Source organism: Hyaena hyaena, unplaced genomic scaffold (assembly GCF_003009895.1).
Source record: "Hyaena hyaena isolate Hyena2069 unplaced genomic scaffold, ASM300989v1 scaffold_86, whole genome shotgun sequence".
NCBI classification, from domain to species: Eukaryota; Metazoa; Chordata; class Mammalia; order Carnivora; family Hyaenidae; genus Hyaena; species Hyaena hyaena.
The window spans coordinates 648,629-672,403 of NW_024080721.1; the positions used below are offsets into that span (position 1 = coordinate 648,629).

At 51.4% G+C, this 23,775-nt stretch overlaps 1 protein-coding gene across 6 annotated transcripts in view; it reads right to left on the reverse strand.

Annotated features, from left to right (window-relative positions):
• Positions 1–1,011: 1,011 nt before the first annotated feature.
• The window catches only part of SAG (S-antigen visual arrestin), a 29,854-nt gene continuing 7,090 nt past the window's right edge, over positions 1,012–23,775 (reverse strand). For 2 of the 6 annotated variants that reach the window (XM_039234474.1, XM_039234477.1), the window contains 13 exons: positions 22,349–22,393; positions 20,520–20,713; positions 17,492–17,551; positions 15,568–15,644; positions 14,980–15,115; positions 13,930–14,014; positions 11,650–11,722; positions 9,045–9,182; positions 7,362–7,439; positions 5,963–5,986; positions 4,566–4,621; positions 1,683–1,698; positions 1,012–1,241 (listed from right to left, as the gene is read on the reverse strand). In XM_039234474.1, the coding sequence (XP_039090405.1) occupies positions 1,136–1,241; positions 1,683–1,698; positions 4,566–4,621; positions 5,963–5,986; positions 7,362–7,439; positions 9,045–9,182; positions 11,650–11,722; positions 13,930–14,014; positions 14,980–15,115; positions 15,568–15,644; positions 17,492–17,551; positions 20,520–20,713; positions 22,349–22,393 (1,088 nt within the window). In that variant the 3' untranslated portion in view covers positions 1,012–1,135. The remainder of the gene's footprint in view (positions 1,242–1,682; positions 1,699–4,565; positions 4,622–5,962; positions 5,987–7,361; positions 7,440–9,044; positions 9,183–11,649; positions 11,723–13,929; positions 14,015–14,979; positions 15,116–15,567; positions 15,645–17,491; positions 17,552–20,519; positions 20,714–22,348; positions 22,394–23,775) is intronic. The other 4 variants (XM_039234475.1, XM_039234479.1, XM_039234476.1 and 1 more) reach the window with 3 other exon arrangements.

Here is a 23,775-nt window from a genome sequence, read left to right on the forward strand (position 1 = left end):
GGGAGCGGCCCCCCAGACTGGTGGGTACCAGGGGCTGGGAAGGGGACTCTGAAGGACACCACCAGGCACCACCTACATCATCCTGTCCCTCCCTCCCTGACACAGAGCAGCCTCTGCCCCACCCAATCTCAGTGAAGACACTCTGAGAAACCTCCTCTTCCAGGACAAACTTAGGGCTGGGTTCTGCCATCACTGGCCACCGGGCAACGACCTTCCTGACCAAAGCTGGGCCAGCCAGATTCTCCCGCCCAGGACCTACCACCGGAACCAGAGCCCCCGAGGCCGAGGGCACCTGCTGCCGGGCCACTACCGGGGAGCGGCTGCTCCGAGGGCAGCCCTGGAGCTTCTGACTCCTGCCCACCACAGGCGAGGCCGCTCAGATTCTTCCCCTAAGTCCGTGCTCTGGGCCCCTCCGTGGTCCTTCCAGGACACTCCCCATTTTCCCTTAAACCAGCCAAATCTCCATTGCCTGCTTTCAAGAGAGCCTTAACCAACAACCTGGAGCTCACACAGGGACGTGGACCAAGAGCTAAGTGAGTGATGAAGAGTGTTTTGGTCCCATTTGTCGCCTGCTCTGTTTCTGCTCTGTTTCTCTCAGGAGGCTCTTGGGGGGGGGGGGGGCGTGGAGCTAGGATTGATCAAGTCATTAGAAACACTGTCCCCCACCCCCCGCCTGTATGTTTCCAGGGAAACACTTCACCCCAGGACCCCCGGAGAAAGCCCTGGACACACCAGGTTCCACCAGATGAGCGCACCAGAGCTGGGACGCCTTCCGGCTTCCTTTCTAGATCCCACCCGCCCCCACCTGAGACATGGGGACTCTGACGTCACTCGGGGCCCCCGCAACCAGCTCGGAGCCTGGAGCCTGTTTCAGATTCTGTGTCTCTGGCTCTCTCTGATCCTCCCCTGCTCACGCTGTCTCTCTCTCCCTCTCTCTCTCTCAGAAATAAATAAAAAACATTTTTAAAAAAAGTTTAAAAAAGAAAACAAGCCAGCCTAAATCAGAGCAGAACAAACTTTATTTTTGCGAAGTAGACCCTCGCTTCGGTATTTAGCATAACTAAAGGGCTAGCCGTGGAGCTCAGCCCGCCGCCGCCGCGAACTACCCTGTTTCCCAGCGCCCAGGGCGACCTCTTCACTCATCTGCCGCCTCCCGGTCTTTCTTCCCTTCCTCAGCATCCCCGGAGTCTTTCAGATTTTGGCGGGCGAACTCCTCAAAAACCAAATTTTCATCCTGTAAACTAAAGTCAAGCCAAGAACGTTTCGATCATGGCACGCTCTTCGAAGCTTGCAACGAAATCCCGAGCAAAGCAAGATCTTTGTTCTTTCTTTCGCAACAGAGGAACTGATCAAGATTTTTCCAAATGATGGAGCATGGCTTCAAGCCAGTCTCCTCACAGCTTTTCATGTAAAATCTCTTAAACAAACAAAAAAGAGGCAATAAAGGAACCCACAAAGCAGACACACATAGCCAGAATAACAGTGTACACGTGCATGCATGTGTGTGTGTGTGTGTGTGCGTGTGTGTGTGTGTGTGTGCATGCCAGAGTGCTAGGGTGCAAAAGGAAAACCAGGGCCTGAGGTGGTGTTGAGTGCATGGGGTGTGTACAAAAAGACCCCAAAAGGGTTTGGACCCAAGGAGGAAGTCACAGAACACAGGGACACTCAGGGCAATGGCTCACCTTTCCTTTGCCATAACTGTAAGCATGGAATAAAGGAGAGAGAGAGAGAGATCAGAATAAATTCTGTGTGATAGCTGCACCTGGAAAATTTCTTCCTCATTTTGGTGACTTTATAGTCGGAGGGATAAGAAGCCCAGATATGCGCATTTCACAACAACCACCTAGAATCCCCACCTCTTTGTCTTTTCCAGCCTCCAGAGCCTTTCTCCCTGCACATTCGAAATTGGCCTCCTTTACAGAGGGCCTCACCCCCACCTCCTCTACCCTCACCTCTAGGATGTTTCTCCCTTCCTGTCCTTTGGACTCCATCTGGAGCAGAGTCCCAGGTGCTATAAGGACCCGCTTGCTGGGCCAGCTCACACCTTCTCCTCTGGCTCTCTGGGCAGGTGGTGGGGGCGGGGGCGGTCCTGGGACTGGATGTCTAACCAGCACCTCCCACGGTTGGGGGTATTTGGGGTATGCACTCAAGCTTGGGAACCACTCCCGGGCTTCTCAGGGTTTGATTTCTCTGTGAACAGGTTAATCATGTTGTTGTCATCGTTGGGTTATGTTTTCAGATATGGTTTGCAGCCCCTGATTGACTACTACTCATTTGAGTGGTTCTTTGTTGTTTGCTCCTTTCGCTTTCTGCCCACCTAGTAAGCACCACGTAACCCGCAATGGGGAGCCAGCAAGAGCTAAGAGAAGTGAACAACTCCAGAGGGTTTTTCTGGGAGTCCCAGAGTGATGGAGAGTCACTGCTCTGTTCTCTCCAGCACTGGGAGGGCAGTGTCTTTGTGGGCTGCTAACCACAGGAGACCAACGGAGAGGCCCCTGTGCAAGAACCGCCCCGAGCCCCAACATGCTTGTGTGATTACACTAACCGGGATCACCAGCCTTAATGAGAATCAAATCAACCCCTGCCTTCCACGTGGATGCTCCTGACAAGGGATCATTAAAACTCGGTAGCATTTCTTTTTTCTTTTTCTTTTTTTTCGGTAGCATTTCTGTAGTGCGTGTTAAGTACAAATCACTTGGCCCCTGGTCCTGGCAAGGCTTCTTAGCTACAAGTGACACCTTTTCTGCTCAGTCTACCTGTCTAACTCGGAGCCGGGAACTAGACGGGTAACCTGCCCGTGTGAGAACTCCTGTGAATGAAACATCTGCGACTCAAATCAGAATTCTGACTCCAAGTCAGAATTTCGAGGCCATGGGGATAACTTGTCCTTTCTCCCTGAAATCTCACAGCATAAAAGGTCACTGTGTAGCCTTGGTGTTGTGGTATGTTCAACGGGAGGGCCCCAATGACTGAAACACGAAAATGTCATACCCAAAAAAGAGACCCCACTTTCCCTCAAGCGAAGTTGAAAAGTCTGTTCACAGCTCCAGAAAACAACCTGGCATAAATGATGACATCCCCTCAGGTCATAGTTTTAAAATATTCTTTTTAAATGTCCTCGGAAGGGACCGGAATGCATCTCAATCTCACAGAGGTAAAAAATAGTGTCTGAACTATGCCAGCGTACAGCAATAAGAAAAATGTGGCCAGACTACTTTTTCCCCCCAAAGTCTACTGACTATTTGAACCTAAAACATTTGGAAAAAATACCTTGAGACAAAATATTTTTGAGACAAATCCAAAATGAATACGGGGGTGGGGCTCATTCTAATGTTTAAATGCCATTTCATGATCAATATTTAAAAAACTATAAAGTATAAGAAAAATAAATCTTGCTTGTTTATACCACTTTTTGTTTGTTTATTTAGTAATTTCTACACCCAGTGTGGTGTTTGGACTCACAACCCCAAGATCAAGAGTCGCACGTACTACCGAATAAGCTAGCCAGGCGCCCTGTTTATAACACTTTTACTTAAAATATTCTTTGTTGCTCTAACTAGGGAGGAGGGTTCTCATTCACCCAAGTCCATTTTCGTTTCCTGCCAACTCAGCCACCTTAACATGAACACGGTGGAGAATTTCCCCCAAAATTTCTGAGATTGTGCCCATTTGAGGTTTGCTGCTCCATTTACTTTAAAAGAGCCGTGTTGAGATCTAATTCGTGTACCACACAATGTACCGATTTATATGCACACTCCAGTGGTTTTTCGTGTATTCACAGAGTCATTCAACCCTGGCTTCATTTTCTTCAGACAGCCATACAAGAGCCAACAGATTTGCTATTTGAAGGACAGCCAAGGTGTCAGGAACCTGGCTTGACACTCTTTTCTAGTATTTTCAGTGCTCTCACCACACAAAAACAATTGTCACTGTCAAGCATACTTGTTGTCTTCCAAATGTCCATTAATGTTTCCGAAAGAAATGCAAAAGCCTCAGCCTCTTAAATGTGTTTTTCACCTCCATTGTCTTTCAGTCTCAGTCTAGTTCTATTCACATCTGAGCTTCTGTTTCTAAGTCATTCCTGATGAGGGGTGCCTGGGTGGCTCAGTCTGCTAAGTGACTGACTTCGGCTCAGGACATGATCTTGAAGTTCCTGGGTTCAAGCCCCGCGTCAGGCTCTGTACTGATGGCTCGGAGCCTGGAGCCTGCTTCAGATTCTGTGTCTCCCTCTCTCTCTGCCCCTCCCCTGCTTGTCCTCTGTCTCTCAACAATAAATAAACATTTTTTAAAAATGAATCATTCCTGAGCAAACCCCACGAGAGAGACCATGTCCAAGAGAAGGGATGCTCTGTCCTCCACCAGCTAACTGAAGGTGGACAGGCCGTGGCTCATGGCTGAGAGGATCAATACCCCGCTGTGGGCTGGCCCAGGGCACCTTGAGGATGACACGCAATCACCTGCCCATGCCTACGCCTCGAGTCAGAGTCAGGAATGACTACCAATGAATAAAGAAGAAATCTGCAAACAAAAATGGGTAGAGAAAACCAAGACAATGCATGACTGACCTGGGTCCTCGGGCTGGGGGTGCATGAGGCGGAAAGGCACCTCAGTGGCCACTTCGCTAGAAAAAAAGAAAAGCAGATAGGTGAAAACGCGCGCACGATTATAAATCACGCGAAGTGCTGTGGCTGCAGAGATTCCCAGCTGGCTGAGGATTCAGCGTGATTCAGAACAAAACAAACCAGAAATCAGGAAGTGGTCAAGTAGGAATTTTAAATGTATTCCCTGGAATGGGTCCAGAAAGTTCACTTAGGCCTGGTGGAGACAGCTAGGATTGGTAGGTCCCCCATCCCTCCTGGTTTCTAGTTTCAGCGACATGCTGTTGTGGGCACAGGAGACGTGAAATCCCGGAGAAAGGATGGTTTCAAAAAACAATCTTGGAAAAACGTACACGACTTTGTATATGTCAGCTCCATGTTAACAGTCACATAGTCACTTGCTAGAGAGAACAGAGATGAGCAGAGCCCTCCAAATTCCAGAAGCTAAAAGGCTTCAGGGAGACTTGGAATTTATACAAGAAGAAGGGAGGAAAGGAGTCAGGAAGGAGAAGAGAAGGGAAATCTGGACCAAGGAAGAATGGAAAGGCAGGGGTGAAAAAAAACAAGCGTCTCTCCTTGCATCACCTACAACCCACAGCCTCCTACCCCAGCTTCCATCAAAGGCCATCTGTTCACAAGGCCCCTCTCATCAGACCCCAGTGCAGGTGGGGTCTGGGAGGAAAGTTGCACCCTGGGTCCCGTTTGAGGGAAGGAGACGGTAAGAGTCAAGGTGAAGGACTATGTAAGGTCAGTGTCTGCCTCAAACATTGCCTACCCTGCCTCTGTGGGCACAATTTATAAAAGGTAACCGTTATGGGGCACCTGGGTAGCTCAGTTGGTTAAGCGTCCGACTTCGGCTCAAGTCATGATCTCACGGTTCATGGGTTCGAGCCCCGCGTCGGGCTCTGTGCTGACAGCTCGGAGCCTGGAGCCTGTTTCAGATTCTGTGTCTCCCTCTCTCTCTGCCCCTCCCCTGCTCACTCTCCCATGCTCTCTCTCTCTCAAAAATAAACATAAATAAATAGATAGATAAATAAATAATAAAAATAAAGTGGTTAAAATGGTAAGCTTTGTGTTATACACAAAGACAGCGGCCTAGAGCATCTAGTTTTCTGTGTGTGTGTGCAGTTGTGTGTCCTTGCCCAGGGGAGGCCCAGCTACGGTCTCGGACAGAAGCCCTAACCCTACACCGACGAGGCAAGGCTGGCATGATGCATACTGAGGGCTGTGGGCATCATCATCTCATAACACCTCAGAGCAGAACTGCCAGCAAACCAGATTTTGCTGCTACTATTCTGAATCTCAGGTTTAGTCCCCTCTGCTACCCTGGGAATCAGGCAGGGGAGGAAGTTGACGAGGCTTACCTGGATGTCAGCTCTCCAAGAAGGCTGGAAAACACAAAAGCAAACAGGGCCGGTGACTGTCCCAGTGGTGGCAGGACTTTATTTCCCGTTATTCAGAGGTGGCCCTGTCCCAGGCACGCTCCTCACTCACAACCTACTTGTAGGTTAGGGGTCTAGGCGGCCCCGTAACATGCGACTCCATTATTCCTCTCTACTTGCGATTTTAGCTCTTTCTCGAGTGGATTAGCTAAAAAGAGGAATCACTTGGGTCAAAGTCCTGATGTTCAAGAAAAAACCACAAAGGTCATTGTGAAATACCTGTTATTCACTTATTTGACTGCTAAAAGAAACTCCATTGTTTCAGATCCTCTTGGAGAAAATCAAAGAAAATGCTACACGCTTTGAAAAACACCACACATACAGACACCGTAGTAACAAAATTTGTGAGATCAGCCCATGCTCTATTTTGCTGTCCGCACCAAAGTCTGGGGAACTCTTTATCGACTTAGACTTATGGAAAAGATGCCCAGATTTGCCTTTGGTGGCTCACTAACGTGAGAGGCCAGAACAGAGCCTTAGCTAATAGAGTTTGAAAGGAAAATGAGAATTCAAAGTTTTTCCTTTTGATGAGATTTTTTTAAAGATAGAAGTTCATCTCATTAAAAAAAAAAAAAAAAAAAAAAGGCGGGGGGCTGCGGGGAGGATGCTGCCTGGGTGGCTCCATAGATTGAGTGTCTGACTCCAGATTTCGGCTCAGGTCATGATCTCATAGTTCCTGAGTTTTGAGCCCTGAGTCGGCTCCGCATTGACAGTGTGGGACCTGCTTGGGATTCTCTCTGTCTCTCTCTGCCCCTCCTCAGGCTCTCTCTCTCTCTCAAAATAAATACATTTTTAAAAAATAATAAAAGTTTTTTAAAAAAGGAAAGTCAGCTCCCCAGAAATCGGAGGTATCTGTGCTCTCCTATGGGAAGGAGACTCCCAAATCCTGTGATGGCATGCTGGGAAGGCAGGAAAGGTGTCCCCATTGTGGGTGGAGGCCTCCTAAGATGCGGGCATTAAGATCTACCCAGAGCATGTCTGGAAGCCTCCATTCCTTTCCGCAGGGCCAGGTAGCGCTAAAGTGATTTCCCTCTCTTGCCTATCAACTTCCACCGCGTGAGCACGGCACACTCGCTTTTGCCAAGTAGTACTAACAGTACATGTGTTTCGTAGTTTGCTTTGCTACTTTTTTCCATGTGCTGTCATATCAGACAGAACTGACAGCCAGACAGGTAGAATCTCTCCAAAACTCTACTTGGTCAGCGCTAGAATCTGCAGACCTTTCCTACTTTCTGGCCCCTAATCAATCATTCACTGGAGGGACAGTTCAGACTGGGAAAGGCCATGAAAGAGCAGACGGAGTCGCACCTTGGACACTCACCCTGACACCGTGAGCTTCACCTTGATATGGTAAGACACCAGGATGCCCAGGACGGTCCGGTCTATGCCCTCCTTCACTCTGCTCAAACGGAAAGGAACAGGGGAAGGATGGAGAGGAGCAGCGGAAAGCAAGGGCTGGATGAACAAAGCCCTCACCTCCAGACAAGCCTATTATAAGGGGGGCATCTTCTCAAGGACCCGGTGAACTCAATCCAGCTGTCAAAGTCCTAGAACTTTCCATACTCAGGGAAGGGGATTTCTTTCTTGCATTGGAGCTTAGCATTTTCCCCCTGGAGGTTCAGAGGGCACATTGAGCTTCCTGGTGCTCCCTGCTCAGTCTCCACTAATGCTCCTCCACCGGCCTATCCTACGGCCAGAACCCTGTCCTCCTCACCCCTCCCTCTGCCTATCCTATGGCCAGAACCTCGTCATCCTCCACCCCTCCCTCTGCCTCACCTGCCATCCTGGGCCAACTGCCAAGTCCCTCATAGGCTTTATCTCAGTAACTTACCTCCCACAGGCAAGGTTCCCTCCCTGAGCTCTCAGCCACTCGGCAGTCGGAGAGCTCTCCCCGGTTCAAATCCTAGCGTGGCCCCGCTAGGTCTGTGAGCTGGCCTCTGCCTGCTTCTGCTCCCTCACGCCCTGCTACGCCTCAGTGTCGCCCATGTGCCAGCCTTGCCAAACGTAAGTCGGCCCCGGAATGCCTTCCTCCTCTGCTCTCTGAGACCTCAAGCTGAAGTTGATCCTCCTTTGGGAAGCCTCCCTGGACACCCGCCAAACACCTTAGGTCTCTCTCCTTCGAGCTCTGGCCCTGTGATCCCAGCACCCAGCAACGTGTTGAAGCATCATGGGATGAACGCGGTGCATGGGGCCATGGCGTGTGCCCCAGAGAGCGAGTGCTGTCTAACCTTCCTCAACCGAAACTCCATTTCGGGTTGTGCTAACAGGTGCTGAGCTCCTACTGCCTGACAGCACCGTGTTGGGCCTTGCAACACAGATTAGGATCTCATGTGGTCTGATGTGTGGACATTAAGTGTTCCCGGACGCCCAGTCACAGGAGTTAAGGTCTGAAAAACATCAGGACGCGCTAACTCGAACAATGTGAATGACAATAGACAACACGGCTTGAGGCGGAAGGCCGGGGCGTGGCCGTGCTGACAGGTGTGAGAACGGTCTGAGAGAGTGCGGGGCACCTTTTGGGCCCAAAGACCCCAGCCCTGGGGTCCCTCTCACGGGAGGCACCTTGGACATGGCTCCTAGGGCCGTTATGCCCTCCGAAGACGCCATTGGCTCATTACTGCCTGGAGCTTTTTGTGGATCGTCTCCCATAATCGTCATAAACCTCTCCATGAGGACAGGCAGCACCCCCACTGGACAGACAGGAAAACTGAGGTCCTCAGACAGCTCACGTCATCTGCCCAGGGGGCCCCAGACCAGAAGCAGTGGAGCTGGGGTGTGGCACAAGGCTGTCTCTGGGGCCCCACTGCTGTAGCCACCACGTCACATGGGGGGCTGGGAGCGGGGCCCTACCTGGGCCGCTGAGTCTGCGCTCTGCACCCGCAGTGACAGCCATCATGCCACATGTGAGTCCGTGAGCCCAGGGGGTGAGATGAGGGGTGGGGCGGACGGGTGCCACCCCTGTGCTGAGCTGCAGGGGCCTGTCTCCTGAGCTACAAGGACTCACATGGTGCTGGATGCAAGGTTCGTGTCCTCATGCTTGATCTTCCCGTCCAGCGCGATCCCTCTCCTCTCGCGGTTGTTGGCCAGCAAGGGCAACAGTGTCAGCGTCGTGGTCAGAGTGCTGTTTGGTAGCACTTTCTCTCTGCAGGAAGAAACACACAGAGTATTTGGCGAACTGTTCTGATGGTCATGAAGCAACTGTCGGATCCGTGTTCCCTGCAACCCATGGGGAAGACAGTTCAGGTATCTGTGCATTTGCCTTACGACAAGCACTAGTGATATCTCAAAATAGGCTGGCAGTTGCGCCTGGGGGGCTCAGTCAGTTGAGCCTCCAACTTCGGCTCTGGTCATGATCTCATGGTGCATGAGTTCAAACCCCACGTCGGGCTCGGCGCTGACCGCTCAGAGCCTGGAGCCTGCTTTGGATTCTGTGTCTCCCTCTCACTGCCCCTTCCCTGCTTGTGCTCTGTCTCTCTCTCTCAGAAATAAATAAACATTAAAAAAAAAATAGGCTGGCAGTGACATTAAGACATTCCTTCAAGTCCCTCATCCTGTTCTGAGTTGCTTAATTTCTGGAGTATTTTGTGGGGTTCAATGAGACTGACTCGCACAAGGGTCAGGGACCACACCAGTCTCCTCCCGAGACTTCTTTTTTTTTTTAACTTTTTTTAATGTTTATTTATTATTGAGAGACAGAGCATGAGCAGGGGAGGGTCAGAGAGAAAGGGAGACACAGAATCCGAAGCAGGCTCCAGGCTCTGAGCTGTCAGCACAGAGCCCGATGTGGGGTTCAAACTCATGAACCGCGAGATCATGACCTGAGCCAAAGTTGGACGCTCAACCTACTGAGCCACCCAAGCGCCCCCTCCCGACACTTCTTGACCAGGCAGTGGGCTGCAGGCCACCTGACCAGTGCCAGCAACAGGCCCAGGCTGGAAGCCGCCTGCCTCCAAGAGCTGTGGCTATCAGGATGGGCACGAGTCCAGGGAAACGAGTTGCTGAGGAGGGCGTGGTGCGGCCCTCTGTGAGCCGCGCAGACCGGGCTGGTTCGGGTTCAGGCACACGAGCTCTGTCTCTCCCAGATCTTCCTGTCACTGGTTGGGTGGTGAGTTCCTCAGCATCCGCCAGACACAGGGAGCCCGTGTGGAACTGCGGGTCTGCAGGTCGGGGATGGATCTGGGGACCCAGTGCGAGGGGTCTGCAGCACCCTTGGCTCACGGAACGGAGGCTACGGGGTTGGCTCTGCCATCGACCGGCATAGCGCATACCAGGCCTGTGCCCAGAGCCGTCCACGCAGCCGCAGGGCCCAGCCTGCGGGGCCTGTGACAGCGCTCCTGGCATGTCCTCACTCCTTGCACCCAGCCAGGAGAAGGCAGAGGGTGGCCCTGAAAACCCAGCCCAGGAATCGGCCCCCAGGGTTCTGGGTGCCTCAGGGTTCAGGGACAGTGACTCGGGCTCTATGGCCTTCTGAGTGGCTTCTAGTCAGAGACCCGTGAGCACCATCGGCCCAGGTTTTTCAGTGTCCCGCCTCCCATCCTTGGGCGGGGGGGGACCCTAGAATGATCGCCAGTTTCCCAGGAATCATTTGCTCCCAAATGCACTGAACTGCTGAAAAGAAGACCAGATATGGGCTCTGGGAGGGAAAAACTCGGCCAGGGGCCATTTTCTCCTCTCATCATTGAGCATGTGCCAAACGTGAGCCCGGGAGCCTCCGGGACACCAGGGTGTACAAGGACGCACCTGCAAGGTCGAGAACAGACCCCGCCAGTCCCCAGGGAGCAGCCGACAACTTGCGGCTCTTTCCTGCTTCCCTCCCCTCTGGATCTATATTTAAACCTGGGGCCAGATCTGCTTTGAGTAACAGTTTATTCCAAAGTTGTCTTTTAAACTTGACGTCATGTTCTCTTGCTGCATCAGTTTGTTTTTCCTTACTGGCTCCCTTCCTGTAATTCTGGTAATATTTTTTGCATACGATGGTGCTTAGACGCACCAGGAAGACAAAGAGGAACAGATCTGCCCAAGCGACACTCTCTGGGGGAGGCGTCACCCCAGTGGCCTGCGTGGGAACGAAAAGCGTGGAGCAAAACTGGGCTGGCCTCTCGCTCCAGCGTGAAGACGCGACCATAGGACTCTCATCTGTTTCTGATCCTGATGAAGGGAGAGAAACGATTGATGCCGCTGGGCTCAGAACTGATACATCATTGGAACCCGGCTGTCACTGGTACCACGTTTTCAAATTGAGTTGAAGATAAAACACAGAGGGCCCTCGCTTGAGCTGACAGATTATTTGATTATCTGCTCCGGGGGGGGACAGAGATAGTATCAAATTCCTACCAACATATTCCAAAGATGAACAGAAAGTTCCAGCTCTTCCCCCTGTGACATTTGGATCTTTGTTTCTCTCCTTTCCATCATTCCTTGTGAGTGAGATCTCACAGAACTCTTGTGAGTGAGAATGGAACTGAGAGGCTAACTTTCTTTGCAGCCCATGAAGGGAGAAAAGAGGAAGGAAGCGAAGCATCCCACTTCCCTCTCGGGGATGAACGAAAGGGGAACTTGACAAAGAAGGCTGAGCTGTCCAGGAAGTAGGATCCCAACCAGCTACTCACTGTGTTTCCTCCTCGGCAACAGGCTTGGTATAATAATCACTCGAGTAGAGAACCACGTTGGCCACTTGTTCCACTGCAAAGGAAGGACGGAGTGGGTGATTCACACGGGGCCGTCCGCGCCTGGGCACGGTGCCTGCGAGGGACACGGTTGGTCTTCCCTCCCCAGTGGCTCTTGGGCTGTGCTTCTCAGGCATGGTTTTAAGGCGGAGGTTTCTGGGTTCTGTGTTTAGGACACTTCTGTTCACCAGTCACCTGCTCTGTGGCGGCTCCCACCTATAAGCCAGCCTCCCTAAAACGGCACCTACTAGGAGAGCCCTCTCTGCAGAGCCCACGGCGTTACCCCTGGGTATCCTTCTGGAACTCACCAATTGCTCCACCTCCAAACCCACCCCTTTCCAACACCTTCTTATTTAATGAGTACGTCCTTCTAGTTGTTTCTAGTTGTCCAAGCCAAAAACCATCTGCCGGCAGCACAACCATGTGGATAAGAAGGTAGGCTCTGGAGCCAGACTACTTGGGCTCAAATCCCAGCTTAGCTATGGGCCGTGGGGTGAGTCACTCATCTGAGCCTCAGCTTCCCCATCAGCAAAATGGGGGTGATAATTGTATCTAACGTACATGGTTGTTGTGATGATTAAAAAGATAAATTTTAATATCTGTTAAAACCAAATTTGAGAATTAAAAGAAGCAATTTGTGTGAAGCACTCAGCACAGTGCCCAGCATATAAAAAGCAACTAATGGGGCGCGGCGGGGAGGGAGGGGCTCAGTTGGTTAAGTGTCTGACTCTTGATTTGGACTCAGGTCATGATCTCATGGTTTGGGAGATTGAGCCCGCATGGGGCTCTGCGCTGACAGTGGGGAGCCTGCTTGGGATTTTGTCTCTCCCTCTCTCTCTCTGCCCCTCCCCTACTCTCTCTCTCAAAATGAAAAATAAAAAACTTTTAAAACATTTTTTAAAAGCTACTAACATCTTGCTTCAGAAAATTCAACATCTTCTTTCAAAACTAGCTAGCTCAGAGCCTGGAACCTGCTTCGGATTCCGTATCTCCCTCTCTCTCTGACCCTACCCTGCTCACGCTGTCTCTCTCTCTCTCTCAGAAATAAATAAAAACATTAAAAAATTTTTAAATAAATAAATAAAAATAAAAAATAAGATAACTTAAAAAAAACGAAAAATCAGGTATCAAACGATGCTCTCTCAATCCTGCTACTTAGTGGAACACTAGACCGGACAGTACACACCAAAGATGCTAAATAACACCAGGTCCCACAAAGACAAAATGCAGATGAACTAAACCAACGTAAGACAAAGCTGTAAGCATTCCTATCTGTATTAGGAAAACTCTATAATTCGTTAGTACGCATTCGTCAGAACTCCTGAACCTCCTTACCCCTGAGGGACACACAAGCAAAGAGGAAAGTGGTATATGACATGAGCAACCAACCATCCTGCTTTGCCTGGAACTGGCCCCTTTTGGCACTGAAAATCCATATTCTGAGTCTAACTGGGTCTTACTCATGGAGGGTCTGAGTTAGCGGTAAGCCTACAGGTCACCCCCCTGCTCATTGTGTCGTGTCTTTTTTACGTAGCACCTAGAAGCTCATGCTATCAGACCATCCCCCGCATGTCGATGCCCTCTGAGCTGAAGAAATGTATAGAACAAACAGGTAGGAGGCGCCCTGCCTTTGGCAAGAGGCAAGGCTTGGCTGTCACATGGTGGTGTTGCAACAGCAGCAGAAGACAGCAGGGCTTTGCCGTTCACGAAGCGTCCCCAGTGTGACCAGTCCCCGGGGCCTCATGAAACCCAGGAAGGTAGACCAGGAACCAGCGCCGGGGACGTCAACCGGGATTCCGAGAGGGCTCACATGGCATGGGCCCACAGGTGAGGTCTACGGTTGTCCATCTAGTGCTTTCCCCACTACACTGTGCTGCATCTGCCAACAAAACTTCATTCTGATCCGAGAGAGGAAATCTGTGTCTTCCCCTGAGATCCGGCAAGGGGCTCTGCCGGTAAGGCCTGGCACGGAAAGATAGAAGATCGCCTGTCAAGGATGTGGTTTCAAGTCAAAAGACAGGCCCGAGCTGGACGCAAGGTTGCGTGAGGCTACGCTGAAGGTCTTGCCTCCAGCAAGTTCCTGCTGTCCATGACGACAGAGATAAACAGGCAGTTACAGAGACCCAGGAAGCCCTTATCCAACCAGAGGAGAGACCCTTGGAAAACAGGACCAGATTGAGAAGTTCTAGAAGACGCCGCCCTCCCGTTTTGAGAAGGTCCTACCTAATGCTTTAATCTTCTTCACTGTCTTGTCTGTGTTGTTGGTCACGGTCACGGTCACAGTAATGGGCTCCCCATGGAAATAGATCTGCAAAAGTCAGCAGATGAGCCAGAAAAGAGGAACAGAGGGTGGTGGTATCTTTAATCTCATGGCTTTTTCTAGGTTTATCTCAACGCTTTAACTAGAATAAAAGTGACAGAGTTCCCACACTTTCAAGGAAGATAAAGTGACAGCAACATGATTCCTTTAGCCAGGGTCCAGAACACCGTCTGCCTTGCGTGTGGCACATAGTGAGGAAGACTATGGTGGCCAACGTGGGGTGGAGCGAGGGTGCCCCCGCCTGGAATGCTCAGTGCAGAGGCCCTGAGGGCCAGGGCAGAGGTAGCCGCAGGGGTCCTGAGTGGAATTACAAGGCCATTTGGGGGCAGGATGAGTGCAGTGACCGGGAATCACTGGGAGCCCAGCAGCCGAACTCCCCTCTACAGTACTCCCCACGTGATGTAGGCCCAGGTGGGCGCACGTGTGCACACACACACACCACTTGCAGCATGTTGAGATTGTGCCCACACGTGTGCACAACTCTTGGCGACCAAACGGACCAGAGACGGCCTTGGCCAGTGGTTCTTCACCCTTTCCCACCTCGACGTACCTGAGCGATAACATTCACACGATTCAGCCACCCCTTCCCCGTGACGTTGAAACATACATCTCCCAAGGGATGTCAACAATTTGCAAAGCTACACCCATTGGTGCCGTGCTGGTAAATGAGGCCCATGGGGGCAGAGGGGGCAGAAAACAGTCTGGGGTGGGGGGATGCGGAGACCACCTTCCCTCTCCCTAGTTGGTCAGGACCAGCAGTGCTGGTGAATGTGGCTAAGGGTCACCTCTACGAGCTCCAAGTTATGAAAAAAAGCCAATTGTTCGCAAATGCTGGTGCTTTAACTGTGCCTGGAAACAAGATCGCTTGCAACACACTCTCAGCAGACGGGGCCCCGGGGCCTGTCCCCCAGGCCTGCTCCCCACAAGGGACACAGCCACAGCCAGCGGCTCACCTCTTTGCCCAGGGAGACCGCGAGGTGCAAGGGCTTGTCAGACATGAAGAACTGCCAGGATGCCTCCGCTTGGGGCTGGGGGCCCATCTTCAGTGGCGCGTGCTGTACTTTGCGGATCAGTAAACGCACGGAGCTCCTGTGGATGAAGATCTGGGCTCAGGCCGTGATTTCACAGTTCGTGAGTTCAAGCCCCACGTCAGGCTCTGTGCTGACAGCAGGGAGCCTGCTTGGGATTCTCTCCCCCTCTCTCTGCCCCTCCCCTGCTCTCACTCATGTGCCTCCTCTCTTTCTCTCTCTCTCTCTCTGTCTCTCTCAAAATAAATAAATAAACTTAAAAAAAAAGAAAAGAAAAGAAAGAGGGAAGCTGGAGTCTTTTAGAGGTTTATTGTGAACCCTTGAGGTTGCGGACTCCTCGAATGATCAGCCACTGACCCGCCCCAGGTGTAGACAGTCTTTCCTGACTGCCTGGCCACGCAGCCCTGTCGGGGAAGCTCTTCCTCACGGAGCCAAAGCGAGGGGTGGATTCCTACCCCAGCTCCTTGCCCCCCAGCCCGAGCGCCGCCCCTCCTCCCACGGCTACACTCTTACTTCCGGGGCACTTTGTCCTCCTCGTCCTCTGTGCTGTCTCTGGCGAATGCTTTGACCTCAAAGTCGACCCCACAGCACTGCAAGGGGACAAGAGGAGAGACAAGGCCTGGGTGAGCACCTCCCTTCCTGGGAGCTGGGGTCACACTGCCCACGGGGACGTTATGTGGCACCTTCTCTTTCTGTCTCTGCCATGTCCTTTTTGGGGCTGCCCCACTGAGGTGAGATTTGCTGCGTGAGGTGGGGGTGACATCAGCATGAGAAGCGCGCTGTGGTCCCCAAGCCCCCAGGGGGATCCATATGGTGTTGGCCCCCCACCCCCATTTAGTTGTCTTTCTAGATGTGACCCTGCACGTGTGTTACTGATGTCGCTCTGCCTATTGGGGGGCCAAACTCAGGTGCTCACAGGGCAACAGAAGGTCCTTGCCTGCCCACGCTGGCCACTAATGCCCAACCTGGGGTGGGGGGGAGCGGGGACGGTCAGTGGCCAGGTTGGGCCAGGGGGCCCGGGGCCGGCAGCTCTTCCAACTTGTGCCTAGAAGCTGGAAACGGAACTTGGGAGTGAAGCCTCTTGATGCTTAAATGGACTAAATAGGGGCGCCTGGGTGGCTTAGTCGGTTAAGCGTCCAACTTTCGCTTAGGTCATGATCTCGCGGTTCATGGGTTCGAGCCCCGCGTCGGGCTCTGTGCTGACTGCCAGCTCAGAGCCTGGAGCCTGTTTCAGTCTGTGACTCCCTCTCTTTCTGACCCTCCCCTGCTCACGCTGTCTCTCTCTCTCTCCTAGAAATAAATAAAACGTTAAAAAAAATTATAAATAAATAAATAAATAGACTAAATAACAGTATGTTGCGTGGGTGAAACAGACATGTCCCCTGCCACCTTCCGCCCCCAGACCCATGAGACCCCAGCCCAGCCCACTCACTATCACTCGTGGGGCGCATGGGGGCCGCACCGCCCTCACCCACTGCCCAGAGGCAGCAAGGGCACGAAGTCAGCTGTGCTGACGGTGGCACACGAACCACACAGCTTCGTTGGTTTTGCAGCTGTGGAATCATGGCAAGTCTGACTCTAGGTCACAGGCACACGGGCACCACTACCCACCACCACCCCGGCAGTGCTTCGTGCTGCAACCGACCCCGCTCTGTCCCTCCTCGCTCCTGCTGCCCCTCCCCCACTTTATTAAAGATGCTGCCTATGCAAGCCAAGCCCTCACTCTGGTCCACCCGGACACATGCTGTTCCCTCTGCCTGAACGCTTCATGCCTCTCTGTCTCCCTCTTTTCTATGTTTGACAAATGCCTTGGTACCCTTGCCGCGCCAGCTCCAGGGTGTCCCCAGCTGTAGGGATCAGCCCTGCCACTCTGTCCACACTTCACTTCTGTCCAGCCTGCTCCCTTGTGACACCTGAGATTTCAGGGCCTGGGATCCGTAGGTCCTGGCACCTTTCACTGTCTCCTCCTGTCCTCACCACCCTCCTTCAGGGAGTAGAGCCACCACGTACAGTCCCCGGCCACCACTCAGAGCCCCCGGCCACTCCTCCTTGTCCACACTCAGCCCCTTTGCTTCTCTCCTCCTTTGGAGCTCGTGCTTGGGCCCACGCAGCCCCGTACAGTGCGGTGACCAGATTTATTATAACGGCTCTCTACTTTTCTGTCTATTTGAAATTTTCCACACTATATGGCTATTTCTAAAGTCTTTTGAGGGATGCCTGGGTGGCTCAGTCGGTTAAGCGTCAGACTCTTGATTTCGGCTCTGGTCATGATCTCACCGTTTGTGGGATCAAGCCCCACGTTGGGCTCTGTGCTGGCAGCTCAGAGCCTGCTTGGGATTCTCTCTCTTCCTCTCTCTCTGCTCCTCCCCTCTCAAAAAATATATATAAAATCTTTTGATGGAATGAATTGACCCATGGCATTTCTTTAGGAACGAACCTTCCCCGTGTCCTGCGGAGCCGGCTGCAGCATCACTGAGCAGGGTAAGTAGTCCGGAAACTGCAGGAAGAAACAAATCATTTGTTTAGAGTGGGTGCTTCCGTGTGTAATATGCACTCAACGTACAAAAATCAGAAGGTGAAGGGGCGCCTGGGGGGCTCAGTCGGTTAAGCGTCTGACTTCGGCTCAGGTCATGATCTCATGGTTCGTGGGTTCGAGCCCTGCATCGGCTCTGTGCTGACAGCTCAGAGCCTGGAGCCTGCTTCAGATTCTGTGTCTCCCTCTCTCTCTGACCCTCCCCTGCTCACACTGTCTCTCTTTCTCTCTCAGAAATAAATAAAACATTAAAAATTTTTTTTAAAAATCGGAAGGTGAATATGAGGAGCAAGCAAAAAAGAAAAACAAACCTAAAACACCACGGTCACCCAAACTGCCACCGCCCGGAATAACATAGACGGGAGCCCGCAAGTGTCCTCTGGGCACCCTTACCCACAAACATGTGCGCAGATGTGTGTTTCACAGAAATGAGATCCACGATGCACATGTCCTGCCTCTGCTTTGCTCCTATCACCGCCCTAACCCCGCTCGGAATGTGTCACGACCATTTTTCTATGCCATGAGCTGTGCGACAACCATTTTTCTATGCCATGAGCTATGCGACGACCATTTTTCTATGCCATGAGCTGTGCGACAACCATTTTTCTATGCCATGAGCTATGCGACGACCATTTTTCTATGTCATGAGCTGTGCGACAACCATTTTTCTATGCCATGAGCTGTGCACCCCCGCTCCCAGGGCTTTGTTAACACCGCGTTTAATTTAGCTGGTCCCTGTCATTGGCTGGCCCTTCACGTGACGATACTTTGCTTTCTACAATGCTGCAATAAACCTCCTTCTTTCATCCGCCTCAGCACAACTCTAATTAAGTCCAGGGGCTGTGCTGCTAGAAAGGGAATTGTCAGGTCAAAGTCACATTTTATTTTTTATTATTATTTTTTTTAATTTTTATTTATTTCTAGGAGAGAGAGAGAGAGACAGCGTGAGCAGGGGAGGGTCAGAGAGAGAGGGAGACACAGACTCTGAAATAGGCTCCAGGCTCTGAGCTGGCAGTCAGCACAGAGCCCGACGCAGGGCTCGAACCCACGAACCGCGAGATCATGACCTAAGCAAAAGTCGGACGCTTAACCGACTAAGCCACCCAGGCGCCCCTAAAGTCATATTTTAAAGGTATTTGATACATGTTGGCTTGTTATCTCTAAAAAGTTACTTCAATTCAGGGACGCCTGGGGGGCTCAGTCGGTTGAGCGTCCAGCTTCGGCTCAGGTCATAATCTCGCAGTCTGTGAGTTCGAGCCTCACTTTGGGCTCTGTTTTGACAGCTCAGAGCCTGAAGCCTGCTTTGGATTCTGTGTCTCCCTCTCTCTCTCTCTGCCCCTTCCCCACCTCTCTTTCAAAAAATAAATAAATAGGGGCGCCTGGGTGGCTTAGTCGGTTAAGCGTCCGACTTTCGCTTAGGTCATGATCTCGCGGTTCGTGGGTTCGAGCCCCGCGTCAGGCTCTGTGCTGACTGCCAGCTCAGAGCCTGGAGCCTGCTTCAGTCTGTGACTCCCTCTCTCTCTGACCCTCCGCTGCTCACGCTGTTTCTCTCTCTCCTAGAAATAAATAAAAATATTAAAAAATAAATAAATAAATAAATAAGTAAGTAAACATTACCAAAAAAAGGTTATGTTACTTGAAACTCCGAGTACCAGATCATGAGGACACACAGGACCACAAAACTGTTTTTTTTTAAGTGATTAAAAAAAAATAAGTTGAGGTGCCTCTGGGTGTCTCAGTCGGTTAAGCGTCCGACTTGGCTCAGGTCATGATCTCATGGTTCATGGGTTCGAGCCCCGCGTCAGGCTCTGTGCTGACAGCTCAGGGCCTGAAGCCTGTTTCAGATTCTGTATCTCCCTCTCTCTCTGACCCTCCCCTACTCATGCTGTCTGTCTCTCTCTCTCTCTCTCTCAGAAATAAATAAAAAACATTAAAAAATTTTTTAAAAATAAAAACATAAACCAAAAAAATAAGTTATGGTAAAGTATGCATCACATAAAACTTACATTTTAAGTGTCCAGTTTAGTGGCATGAAGTTCATGCACACTGTTCCACAATAATCCCCACCATCCATCTCCTGAACAATCCTGTTGTCCCAAACTGAAACCCTGGACGTGGTCAACACTAAATCCCTGTTCCCTCCTCTCCCCGTTCCCTGGCACCTGCCATTCTACATTCTGTCTCTATTAATCTGACTACTCCCGGCCTCTCCTATAAGTGGAATCACACAGTGTCTGTCCTTTTGTGTCTGGCTTCTTTCATTTAGTCGGATGTTTTCAAGGTCTGTTCGTGTTGTAGCAGGGGTCAGAATTTCCCTTCCACGGGTGAGGCATATACATTTGGAGCAATAGATAATCTGAAGACACACGGACACGCTAGGAGGGACAACAGTAGCTGCTTTCGCAGGACTGAGCTCGCGCCCAAGCCTTCGGAGGCACGCAGGCTGGCACCGTGGGTCGCCCGGTCTCACCAGGCGGGACAGGAGCCCGGGAGAGATGGAGCCATTCATCTGCCGTGACCCACTGAGCAGCGGTCAAGGCTACAGACGACTTCCGACTTCAGCAAGCTATCCCATCCTGCAGGGAGCCTTTCACGTTTAGAACTCGTCCGGGCTAACCGAGGGGCACTTCTTTCTTTTTATAGATGAGCAAGCGAAGGAAATAACGTGCCCGTGTAATTAGGTGGTCAGACAAAGGGAAATAAATAAACCGTAGGTTGAAATGATGCCTTCAAAGGCCGAGAGGCTATTTTCAAGGACTTAAAAAAGACAGTCACAACCCGTGCAATCTAGAATTTCCTCCAAGGATACAATTTGAAAGGCCCACAAATGTGAAGCCATTACTCTGTCCCCTCCTCCTTCACTCCTGGTCGCACTGCAAGGTGCTGCGGGTGAAGGAGCCGGGGCAGGGGAGAGGGGCGAGGAGTCACCCACCGTGAGCAGGAAGGGGTATGTGTTCTCCCCCAGCTTCTTCATCAGGCTCTCCTGCAGCTTTGTGGGGGCTCCCGGGGTCCCCACAGGAGGGAACACTTGCACCTGGGAGAAGTATAGGTCCCTGCGGAAGCTCAGGCCGATCACGTCGATGTCCTCCTGGCCGTATCGGAAGGCGCAGGTCAGAGAGACGTACACTGGGAGGGAGATAAGAGGAGGGTGGGCTTATCCCACTGGCGTGGCGCCTCCGCCTGGCTGAGTGGGCGTGCAGCAGCCGCGGACACCCACCCATTAGCATCTAGAACCACAGCCCTGGCTGGCCTGCAGCTTCTGCAGATCTGGCACCTTCCCTGGGGCTTGTGTTAATTACCTGAAAGGGGATGTCAGTCCAAGGAAGGGAGGCACCTTCCGGGAACCGCCTATTTTGCCTTCAGGCTCCCCTGTGTCCTCTGTCCTATCACCCGCTGCTCTCGACCCCCCTGCTCAGGGACCTCAGGAGGTGCGAGGTCACTGGACTTTGGGGCAGGATGTCTGCATGGAGCTGAGAGGGAAACCGCGCTCGGGAGCAAAACAGACCCGAGCCGGACAGGGGCTGCGGAGGCGCTGGGCAGCGGCTCACAGACCCAGAGGACAGGTGAAACCAGACCCCAGAAACGCTTCCTTCACCTTCCTCAGGGACCCATCAAGCATCCTCTAAGCCAACACTTCCGCAAATTCAGTTTGGTTAAACAGATAAAATCCATGCTTCCAGTGGACCAGAAGGATTGTACGAAACTATACATTTTGAGGGTGGACTATTTACCGCAGTCTTTAATGGGGAAAATAAAAGCATGCAAAGCATTATTCTTGAACAGGAAGCGTATCAGGAGCGGTGGCCCCAAGTCCTAGACATCATTGGTTGTGGATTTTGTCTGTGTCCTTGCCACCAAGCTTGGAAGAGCCACTGCCTGTCCCTCATCCAATGTCTGTAAGAGAAGGTGCCCAGAGATGACCGGGCATTGTGCCTCCCTCACTGGATAGCGCTTTCCCTCAGAGCAGGCGCCCTTCTCTGGCCCAGGGCGTGGGCTGTCAGGGCTCAAACCAGGCTCCTCCTGGTGCCAGAGAGAAGCAGGACCCCCGGGAGGAAGGCAGAGACAGCATTTCCGCCACGATCCCCTGGTGCCGGTGCGATGGCCCGTGTCTGATGTGCTCCTGTGGACACACCCTGGGGGGGAGGGGGAATGACACCCCATAGTTGCCAGTAGCAATCACTCAAGTAGGTGCACTCAGAATGGAACGGAGTCAGTAAGATCATCACAAGGAGAACTGGGGTCTGCCCTAACTTGGTTTACACAACTGTTACTAGAACCAAATTACTTGCCACACATCACAGCTGCCAGATGTCTTCAGGGACGCTGGGATGCTGTGGTTTGGAACCACCACAGTCAGCATTTTAAAAAATGAGCCTTCCAGCAGGGCTCAATTTCCCCCTGTTGGGATAAACCCACCGAGGGACCCTTCTGAGTTTGCTGCCGGCAGAGAGCCACACGGCACGGGGCCGGCACGCAGCTGCCAGAGCCCACAGACCTGCGTTCCACACTCTGGCCACCCTTTACCTGTCCTGCCATCCTGAACAGTGGCTCCCTTGGGTCTTGACCTTCATCTGAGAAATGGGGACAATGGGACAGGGTCCTGAAGACTGTACGAGGGAGTGTGGGCGACAGGGCCTGGCTGTGATGGGTGCGAGAAAGCGCCACCAGCGGGCTCTCCCGCCCCACCGCCCCCATACCCAGAGCCAGCCAAGACCAGACCAGACCAGACCAGGTCCTCAGAGTTCAAGAAGCTGGTCTCACCTTTCTTTCCCTTCACAAGTGCAGGATCCACCAACACGACACCATCTACACGGAAAAGAAGAGAACAATGAGGGCGGAGAAGACGAAAGAGACCAGCAGCCTTCTTTATATATGTATCTGTGGCTCTTTAATTATGCAAGTAATCCCTGTTCATTATACAAAAATTGGAAAGTCAACCAAATTTCCACCAATCAGAGATACCCATTGTCAAGATACTGGCACAGAGTTTTGGTTCCAGACGTATATACACTTACATGGATGTTTTCTCTAAAAAACTGAGATCCCACTATATACACTACTCAGTTTACTGCTTTTCTCACGCAACTATACACTGCAAACATCTATCCTTATACACACACACACACACACATTATGTATGAATTGTTTTAATGACTATACACTGTGATTACTCCATTGAAATTTATATACCATAAATTATTTAATTAAACCCCTCTTGTTAGGGCATTTGAGTTGTTTACAATTTTCCCCATCATACTGAGGACTGTGATGGAAATCTTTACCAGGTACATCTTTGTATCTATCAACGGTAGAGCCGGATTTGGCTTTGATGACATATCGCCAAATGACCTTCCAGAAAATGTTCTGCTCAGGGACATTCTAACCCTCAAGTGCCTACAAATGCCAAGTTGTTGTTTTTTTTCACAGTCTTTTTTTTTTTTTTTTAATGTTTTATTTATGTAGGAGAGAGAGAGACAGCGTGAGCAGGGGAGGGTCAGAGAGAGAGGGAGATACAGAATCTGAAACAGGCTCCAGGCTCTGAGCTGGCAGTCAGCACAGAGCCCGACGCGGGGCTCGAACCCACAAACTGCGAGATCATGACCTAAGCGAAAGTCGGACGCTTAACTGACTAAGCCACCCAGGCGCCCCTTTCACAGTCTTTTTAAAAATAGCTATTTTAGGTGCACCTGAGTGGCTCAGTCAGTTGAGTGTCCAACTTAGGCTCAGGTCATGATCTCACAGTTCGTGGGTTCGAGCCCTGCATCGGGCTCTGTGCTGACAGCTAGCTCAGGGCCCAGAGGCTGCTTTGGATTCTGTGTCTCCCCCTCTCTCTGACCCTCCACTGCTCACACTGTCTCTCTCTCTCTCTTGGAAATAAATAAAACATTAAAAAAATAAATAAATACATAAAAAAATAAAAATAGCTATTTTACTTGAAAAATTATAGATTCGCAGGAAGTTGCAAAGATAGCACAGAGGGGCCCTGTGTATCCTTCATTTAGTTTCTCCCAGTGGCTACATCCTAGATAACTATCCTGCAATATTGAAACCAGGAAGCTGCCACGGGTACAGGGGACAGTGTGTCTAGTTCTAAAGTCATTTTATCTCACGTGGAGGTTTGTGTAACCGCCCCTAAAATTGATACAGAGGGGTTCCCTCACCTGAGAGCAGTCTCTCTCGGGTCACCC